This window comes from Hyla sarda, chromosome 11 (assembly GCF_029499605.1).
Source record: "Hyla sarda isolate aHylSar1 chromosome 11, aHylSar1.hap1, whole genome shotgun sequence".
NCBI lineage: Eukaryota > Metazoa > Chordata > Amphibia > Anura > Hylidae > Hyla > Hyla sarda.
In genome coordinates, this window is record NC_079199.1 from 4,178,228 (window position 1) to 4,188,041 (window position 9,814).

The 9,814-nt window shown below is 43.7% G+C and overlaps 1 protein-coding gene across 3 annotated transcripts in view; it reads left to right on the forward strand.

Moving 5' to 3' along the window:
- LOC130295179 (cholesterol 24-hydroxylase-like) overlaps positions 1 to 7,425 on the forward strand; it is a 36,111-nt gene extending 28,686 nt beyond the window's left edge. For 2 of the 3 annotated variants that reach the window (XM_056545629.1, XM_056545630.1), the window contains 4 exons: positions 128 to 238; positions 568 to 656; positions 5,325 to 5,391; positions 6,677 to 7,424. In XM_056545629.1, coding sequence (XP_056401604.1) covers positions 128 to 238; positions 568 to 656; positions 5,325 to 5,391; positions 6,677 to 6,826 — 417 coding nt within the window. In that variant the 3' untranslated portion in view covers positions 6,827 to 7,424. Of the gene's footprint in view, positions 1 to 127; positions 239 to 567; positions 657 to 5,324; positions 5,392 to 6,676 lie in introns of all 3 variants that reach the window. The other variant, XM_056545628.1, reaches the window with a different exon arrangement.
- Positions 7,426 to 9,814: the final 2,389 nt, after the last annotated feature.

Below are 9,814 nucleotides of genomic sequence, written 5' to 3' on the forward strand. Positions count from 1 at the left end.
CATAGATAATGACCTATTTGACCTATAGGACCCAGGCAGTGACCTACAGGATGCAGGTAAAGACAGGGTTGGCTTTAAGAGCAGATTAGCGGCCAGAACATATATAGTGTGATCTGATGTCTTGCAGGTGCTAAAGGAATCTCTGCGCCTCTACCCGCCTGCCCCCGGGACATCACGTTATATAAAGGACGACGCTGTCATTGAGGGCATCAAGATACCAGGAGGTGTGCCCCTCATGGTGAGTCTAGTCACTGACCTCCAGACATAAGAGAGTCTGTACCGGCCATAGACACAACATAAATGTCTGACGCAGTGTTTCCCAACCAGGGTGCCTCCAGCTGTTGCAAACTACACCTACATGACTACATCATTTGTAGTCTTGCAACATCTGGAGGCACCCTGGTAGGAAAGCACTGGTCTGATGGATGGGGTCCCCCATGTTCAGCGCTCACATATTCTTTTTCGCACGTCATCTGATGTTTTATTATTTTTGATTGTTTGGCACATTGATCCCCCTGTTCCCTTTCTGGTTTTACCCTTCGGCTTCTTACCCTTTATTCCTTTTAGTTTGACCACTACGTCATGTGCAGAATGGAGAAGTTCTTTCCTGATCCTTACAAGTTTGATCCAGAAAGATTCAGCCCATCGGCTCCCAAGTAAGTAGAATATGCGTAATATGTGAGGTGGGGGCTGTGCACCGGCCGCCATGATATCAGATCTGAGAGCCCCACATTACTGAAAAATCACTGCCACTCTTGCCCTCAGGTTGTGTGGGGTATTACAACTTTACTCCATTCACTTCAATGGAACTGAGCTGCAATATCACACACAACCTGAGGACATGGGTGCCACTGTTTTTGAAAGAAATTTGTTCTGTTTTTCTAATTCAGAATAACCCCTCTAAAGGGACAGTCCAGCATTTTACTTCTTATCCCCCATCCAAAGGATAAGTGTCTGACCGCTGGGATGGGTCCGACTTCTACAACCCCCCACGATCTTCTGCACAGCGGTCATGTATCTCTGGCTCTCCCGAAGAGCTGTATAGAGGGGGTGTGTCAACCCCTGTGCCAGGCAGGAGATCGTGGGGGTTGCAGCAGTCGGACCCCCCCACAATCACACACATATCCCCTATTCTTTAGATAAGTAAAATGCTGGACTACCCCTTTAAGCCAGGCATGCTGGAAGTTGTAGTTTTGCAACAGCTGGAGGCACCCTGTTGGAAAACACTGACTTAAAGGAGAACTCCAGAATAGAAACATTGTCCTCCATACTGGTAGAAAGGTGTGTACCTCTTAAATTGTTTTACTGCCGGCAGTATGGGGGACAATTTTTCTATCCTGAGATCTCCTTTAAAGCGCAACTGTTATCATATTCTGCTGTATCTTACTACACAGTGCATCCACAGTGCATGCGCCTGTCTCTCTAACATGCGCACGCCGCCGCCGCATCCTAGGTTGACAGAGCGAGGGGTCGCTCCCGACGTCTGTGCGCTCAGTGCACATGTGCTGTACTAGAGGCAGTGAGCGGACGAGCGTCTGTCTCTAGTTCTGCACATGCACACTGAGCGCACAAATGTCTGGACCAAGCGCTCGCTCTGTCAAACAAGGACACGGCGGCGGCGTGCGCATGTTAGAGAGACAGGCGCATGCACTGTGTAGTAAGATACAGCAGAATATGACACATGTAGTAAGACAAAGCGGTCCCATTGCTGGAAGGCAGGATAGGCGTGGTGGCGGCTGCGTGTGCACGTTGGTGCCAATGGGACGGGCGCATGCGCTGTGGATGCACTGTGTAGTAAGACAGCGGTCCCAGCACTGGAAGGCAGGATAGGCGTGGTGGCGGCAGCGGTGGTGATTGGCGAACCCCAAGCCACACCTATCCGACTGTGCCTGACTTTTGGATAAAAGGTTTTTATTAGTAGGAAAAAACGAACAAACAGCAATAAAGGTAAATGACTGCAGTCACCGTATAATCATCTGGACACCATTATAGGGGTCTGGGGGGTCAGAATATGATGACAGATTTAAACATTACACATACATCAGCAATTACTACATAGAAGGTATTATTTAAATGCATATCCCCTATCTTTTAATGATGTAGTGATGTCAAATCACTGGCCCCTGCCCTTAAAGGGGTACTTTGACGGAAAAAATATATTTCAAATCAACTGGTGACTAAACATCTTAATCCTTCCAGAACTTATCATCTGCGTATACTACAGAGGAAGTTGTGTCTTTCTTTCCAGTTTGACCACATTGCTCTCTGCTGACACCTCTGTCCATGTCAGGAACTGTCCAGAGGAAAAGAGGTTTACTATGGGGATTTGTTTCTGCTCTGGACAGTTCCTGACATGGACAGAGGTGTCAGCAGAGAGCACTGTGGTCAGACTGGAAAGAACTACACAACTTCCTCTGTAGTATACAGCAGCTGATAAGTACTGGAAGGATTAAGACTTTTATATAGATGTAATTTACAAATCTGTTTAACTTTCTGGCACCAGTTGATTTGAAAAAAAAATTCCCCCTCCAGAGTGCCCCTTTAAGAGCGTGTTCATACAGTCAGGTTTGGAATTTAGCTATTTTTAACCACCAAAGCAAAGGAAAATGATCTGAAAAGTGTCTCTTATACATGTTTTTCCATTTATGATCCGCACCTGGCTGCGTATTCAGATTCAAATACAAAAATGACGGCAGCGCATTATAAGGGTTACAATATATTAGATATAATATATAGATAAAAATGGAGGCTCTTGGCATACCATGTGATCAAATAATGTTAAATAGGCGCTGTGCTGTCAGATACGAAAACTTCTGATATGTTGTGAAGCAGGTATAACCTAGAGGTTTTGCAATTGCTTTCATTAGAACATTTTCAGTATTTCATAGTGATAAATCCAGTCAAACAACTGCCCCCCCTGCCTGCTTAGACACATACTAGTCCTGCTGTGTCCGAGAGTCATCACCTATGTCATGGACACACTTCCTTGATTGACAGCTGTGAGCGCAGGGCTCCTCCCACTGTCAGCTTGGTTCCCGCTATTGTCAGTGAGGACAAGCTGGGAGTTGTAGTTTATCTAATGCTAGGGGAGATGTGAGCAGACAGCATACTGAGGGAGGGGGCGGAGACCTGTACAGTGAGGCCACGCCCCCTCCCTTTGAGAGGAATTCAGACTAATGAGCTAAATTACAAGTGTAATTAAATAAATAAATAAATAAAGGTGCTAGACAGAAATTAGATGTACATGGTCAGGATTAGGTACTGAGTGATATATATATATAAAAAATGCTGTTTTTGTTAGATCTGACGGGTATACTTTAAGCTTCATGCTGCGGTCTATTGATCACATGGTATGCTAGAAGCCTCCATTTTTATCTATAGCGGTATTGTAATATTTAAATGATTCCCATTATACGTACGTCTTAGGGCTTACAATGAACACCCCCTTATTGTCCTTCCATGGCCACTACTGCAGTCAGCCCTATGCCATGATGTAGTTCCCTGCACAACCAGCAGAGGCGTCACTGTAAATTAAATGGTCACTCTCATTAAAACTAATTTTTGCTATTGCTCTCCTTATGGTAAATAAAACAAATTTTTTTTTTTTTTTTTTTTTTTAACAAAGTATATTAGCAATAGAAGTTTTCTATGTTTTATTTGTGCTTAAAAAAGCTCAAGAACACATTTTCCGCCATCTGATATACAGGTTTTTGAGCGAAGCCCAAATACAGGAAGTGCAGCCTGGAGTGCTGAGGGGGGTGTGTCCAGCCTCATCCAATCATAGCTCCTCTCACACATAATTGCCATATGCTGTTGGTTGGACACCCCCCCCCCTCAGCACTCCAGGCTGCACTTCCTGTGTTTGGACTTCAGTCCAAAGTCTGTGTATGAGTTGGGGGGGGGGGGGGGGGGGGGAATGAGCTCCTGAGCTTTTTTAAGCACAAATAAAACATAGAAAACTTCATTTTTGTAAACAAAGTATATTAGAAATAGGTTTTATTTACCATAATGAGTGCAATAGCTAAAATTAGTTTTAATTAGTTACCCTTTAATGAGGCACTGAATAAGCGCTGCGGCTCTTTTCATCAGGAAACGTATAATGTGAATAATTTCGAAATTGCAATATTGTTATAGAAAAAAGGCGTTTTACAGCAAATCATGTAATTAATAGTGTGTACCGTCCTATCAGCGTCCATTGACCACCACGGATCACATGGGATGCTTATAACCTCCATCCCAGGATCAGTGGGGATTGTCAGACCCTCCAACATTATTAACATCTTGGCAGATCCTAGCAAAAGGCTTTTATTTTACAAGCTAAGAATCCCTCTTTAAAGGGGAACTCCGCCCCTAGGCGACAAATCCCCTATCCAAAGGATGCGACACCCCAGACATCCGGTGCACGGAGCGAACTTCACTCCATGCCGGATGACTGGCGATGCTATGTGGAGGCTCGTGACATCACAGTTACGCCCCCTCAATGCAAGTCTATGGGAGGGGGTGTGAAAGCCCATCACGCCCCCTCTCGTAGACTAACAATGAGGGGTTGTTGCCGTGGCATCACGAGCCTCCAGCGCTGCACCAGACGCTCTAAACAAACGCCGGGTGCAGCAGGTTGATGTCTAGCGGCAGAGTACCCCTTTAAGGACAAAACACAGCAAGATATGTGCTATTATGAGGAAAAAATCTACTATTTGTGAATTGCTAACCTTGTATTTTAGGCCTGTGAATAATCATAACAATTAAAGGGGTATTCCAGGCAAAACCTTTTTTTTTATATATATATATATATATATCAACTGGCTCCGGAAAGTTAAACAGATTTGTAAATTACTTCTATTAAAAAATCTTAATCCTTCCAATAGTTATTAGCTTCTGAAGTTTTCTGTCTAACTGCTCAATGATGATGTCACGTCCCGGGAGCTGTGCATGATGGGAGAATATCCCCATAGGAACTGCACAGCTCCCGGGACGTGAGTCATCAGAAAGCAGTTAGACAGAAAACAACAACTCAACTTCAGAAGCTAATAACTATTGGAAGGATTAAGATTTTTTAATAGAAGTAATTTACAAATCTGTTTAACTTTCCGGAGCCAGTTGATATATATAAAAAAAGTTTTGGCCTGGAATACCCCTTTAACTCCAAAAAAAATAAAAAATAAAAATAAAAGCAAAAACTTTGCTACATCCGACAGACTTGATAACTTGAAGGGGAACTCTGGTACTTAACTTATCCCCTACCCTACTGGTACTGACCCCCCACAAATTCCTGCCCGGTGCCCAGGCTCTCCCCATGCACTGAATGGGATCCTGTCTCTTCACAGGCCGTACTATTGCTACTTCCCGTTTGCGCTGGGTCCTCGCTCCTGTCTCGGTCAGGTGTTCTCTCAGGTAAGTCACCTACAAAGACAATATAATACACAACTGACCTGCATATATACCAGTGTTTCCCAACCAGTGTGCTTTCAGCTGTTGTAAAACTACAACTCCCAGCATGCCCGGACAACCTTTGGCTGTCCATGCAAACTAGGAGTTGTAGTCTTGCAACAGCTGGGGGCACCCTCCTTGGGAAACATTGATCTATACAGTAGTGGATTCTCAAATATGATCTAAAGTATGAAGCCTATTAGAAAGCTGTAGAAAAGTGATCAGGATTTATCTACTGTAATAGCATTTTCGTTAGCTCCCTGCTGCCATCTAATGGACACTTCAGGAATTATCTCATTTTACCAGCCCCCAAAATTCTAACGTAATTGTGGCTCTGCCTGTAGTTGTGAGGTCTCCTCCCTCTTCTATAATAAATCATTCAGTCAGTTAGAATTTGGTGACTTGGACATCACTCGAATCTACTAAATGGATCATAAAATAATGGACGGTTTCTGCAATGTGAATGATCACCTATAAATACCAATAGATCCTGAGTTGTATCCTTTATTATATTCCAGAGCTGTACTCACTATTCTGCTGGTGAGGTCACTGTGTACATACATTACATTACTTATCCTGTACTGATCCTGAGTTATATCCTGTATTATTCTCCGGAGCTGTACTCACTATTCTGCTGGTGAGATCACTGTGTACATATATTACATTACTTATCCTGTACTGATCCTGAGTTATATCCTGTGTTATACCCCAGAGCTGTACTCACTATTCTGCTGGTGAGATCACTGTGTACATACATTACATTACTTATCCTGTACTGATCCTGAGTTATATCCTGTATTATACTCCAGAGCTGTACTCACTATTCTGCTGGTGAGGTCACTGTGTACATACATTACATTACTTATCCTGTACTGATCCTGAGTTATATCCTGTATTATACTCCAGAGCTGTACTCACTATTCTGCTGGTGAGGTCACTGTGTACATACATTACATTACTTATCCTGTACTGATCCTGAGTTATATCCTGTATTATACTCTAGAGCTGTAGTCACTATTCTGCTGGTGAGGTCACTGTGTACATACATTACTTATCCTGTACTGATCCTGAGTTATATCCTGTATTATACTACAGAGCTGTACTCACTATTCTGCTGGTGAGGTCACTGTGTACATACATTACATTACTTATCCTGTACTGATCCTGAGTTATATCCTGTATTATACTCCAGAGCTGTACTCACTATTCTGCTGTTTGTTATTATCTGACCTGTCTCTTCTCTCTACAGCTGGAGGCTCGGGTGGTGCTCAGTAAACTTCTGCAGAGGTTTGAGTTTTCGTTGGTCCCCGGTCAGTCCTATGAGGTGATGGACACTGGGACGCTCCGGCCCCGGGATGGAGTCGTCTGCACCCTGACCGTCCGCCCAGAAGCTTCTTAGTAACAGACGATGAGTTTTCATTTATCTCTTTCTATTAAAACAATGATTGTAAGTGACGTCTCTTTGTGGAGGATTCCCTAATCATCTTATCTTCTAGGCTCCATCCTGACATTCTCACTATACACCCCTGATTGTACAGTGTCTGTTGTCATCCGAAAGCAGCGCCACACCTGACTATGGGCCGTGTCTGGTATTGCAGTTCAGCTCCATTCACTTCATCGGAGAGGAGCTGCAATAGTTCAGTTAGCCTGTAGACCGGAGTGGTGCTGTCTCTGCGAGAATACAGCTACGTGGCCAGTGTTGGGTTTTCTGTAATGAGAAGTTTGCATTTTAATTCTTCGAGAATTTTTCTGGTTACTGTAAGCAAGCAGAGATCTTGAAATTGTGACTTATTAAAAAAAATAAACTATATTTCTGTCCTGGTTACAACGTAACAACTTGGACCTTTTCAGCCTGGGGACGGGACAGGAGAATGGTTTTTAATACTGTGTATAAGAATTGTCTACACTGATACATTGCAGCAAACCCTCAGTGTGAGCAGGACTACACTGACCTACATGTCTGAATAATGCTCAGAGATGAGGGCTTCCTGTATTGCAGTGGTCTGCAAACTGTGGACCTCCAAATGTGGCAAAACTACAAGTCCCAGCAAGCCCGGACAGCCAACGGCTGTCCGGGCTTGCTGGGAGTTGTAGTTTTGCCACATTTGGAGGTCCACAGTTTGCAGATTACTACTGTATTGTGTGTATCAATATGTTAAACCCACATAGACTAATACCATGTACCCCCCAGCTGCGCCCAGAGCCCCTCACATCAATGGGCTGAGAGCGGCTGCGTTCACACCACGTTTTTGCAATACAGTTCCCGTGTCCGATTTTTGATGGAAAAACTGTATCAAAACGTGTGTACAAATCTTTACCTGTGTACGGTTTAAATATTGATGTCCGGTTGCATCCGTTTTTTAAGAAAAAAACCTATACGTTTTTAACTTTTCATTATGAATAAAGTTTCACTAGTTTTGATTTGAAATTCCAAGAAAAAAAACCTGTGCAAAGTCAAAAACCGTATGGTGAAAACCGCATGGAACCGTACGCACAAACGGTCCTGTATGGTTCCCATTGACTCCCATGTTAAGGAAATCGTGTACGGTTTAATAAGTTTTTTCACCCGGACCTAAAACGGTGGTAGGCTACAGTTTTGGGTACGGGAAAAAAACTGACAAAACCGTACAGGATGCAAAACGGACACGACCTGATGCATCCTCTGGCATTCGGAGCAGAATTTTTGCAAATGCAGCAGAATTTTTGGGTGATTTGCATAAAACTAGTCACCACATTTGAGTTTTCACACCCTTTTTTTGACACTTTTCTGCCAGAGGTGTGGCCTATGTGTAAAAAAAACAAAAACAACAATTAAAGAAAAAAACAAACAAACAAAAAAAACCTCACAACTCTGTTGATTCTGGTTCAAGGTAACGAAAAGTTGCTGAAGACTTAAACTAAAAATCTTCTCTTCACAGTGCGCCAGACTTATCATTGATTCATCTGTTTGTTTGTTTTCCGGGCCAGTGATTTTAGGCGGCGAGTACAAGAGGTGCAAAATTACAGAAAACCCTATAAGCCAAAATAACGCACCTGTCCCTGAGATCTGGGGATATATTTTCCTTTACTCTCCTGCAGTACTGCTATCTCACCACAAGGTGTCGCTGCTCCATCAGGTGAGAATTTCTTCAGTAATCGGCCTTCTCCAATGTCTTAAATGTCGCCTGCGATGTGAACGTAGTGAATAGACGACAAAAAAATCTGTGCGAAAACACTAAACAATAGAGCAGGTGACAGAACGAGACCTCTCTTCTCTACCTATTCCCCTCCATTCCATTGACCCCTTACATGGCTGTCAGGGCATGCTGGGAGTTGTAGTTTTGCAAAAGCTTAGGTATCCCGTCCACAATTAACGGGATCCGTGACCTACACTTGATACATTGTAACAAACCCTCAACTGTGTGAGCAAGACTTGGTTTACAGCCTTTAAATCAGTGTTTCCCAACCAGCGTGCGTCACTAAAACTCCCAGCATGCCCGGACAGCCAATGGTTGTCCAGACTTGCTTGAGTTGTGGTTTTGAAACAGCTGGAGGCACCCTGCTTTAGATAGATAGAAGGGTTGTTTCTATTCACTGACAGCCAGCAGGGATACTGCACACAATTAAGATTTGAGAGACAAAGTCAGGGCTTGCTGGGAGTTGTAGCTTTGCAACAGCTGGAGGCACACTGGTTTGGGAAACACTGCTTTTCCTGGGAGTTGTGGTTTTGAAACAGCTGGAGGCACACTGCTTTAGATATATAGAATGGCTGTTTCTATTTACTGACAGGGAGCAGAGATACTGCTCACAGTGAAGATTGGAAACGCAAAGTCTAGAACAAAGTTGCGGAACTTTTATATTATAGAAAGCTGAAGATCTATTTTTGCGATTTCCTTATGCTCCCATCTATTACAGCAGTGTTTTACAAACAGTGTGCCTGCAGCTGTTGCAAAACTACAACTCCCAGCATGCTCGGACAGCCAATGGCTGTCCGGGCATGCTAGAGGTTGTAGTTTTGCAACTGCTGGAGGCACACTGTTTGTAAAACACTGTATTACAGGATCTTATAAGCGTCCATCCTAATACATAGATTGAGGGGTGGGATTCCTGCCTGTCCTGCTGGGACCTGTAGTTCTACACATTGTGGCTGCAGGTTTCTTTATCGTCTCTCATTATTCTGATCTTCGATTTAGGATTTTCCATTAGTGACTGGAAATAAACTTTGATATTAGTCACGATATTTCCCTTCCCATAACTCTCCCCGGCGGATGATTGATACCGCAAACACCCTGCTGCCGTGCGTGGGAAGCCCTGTAGTGTATATTACCTGACAGCTCCTCCACAGACACAGCAGTCAGACGCTGTACAGAGGGGGGGGGGGGGGGGGGTGTATATATAGTGTACACAC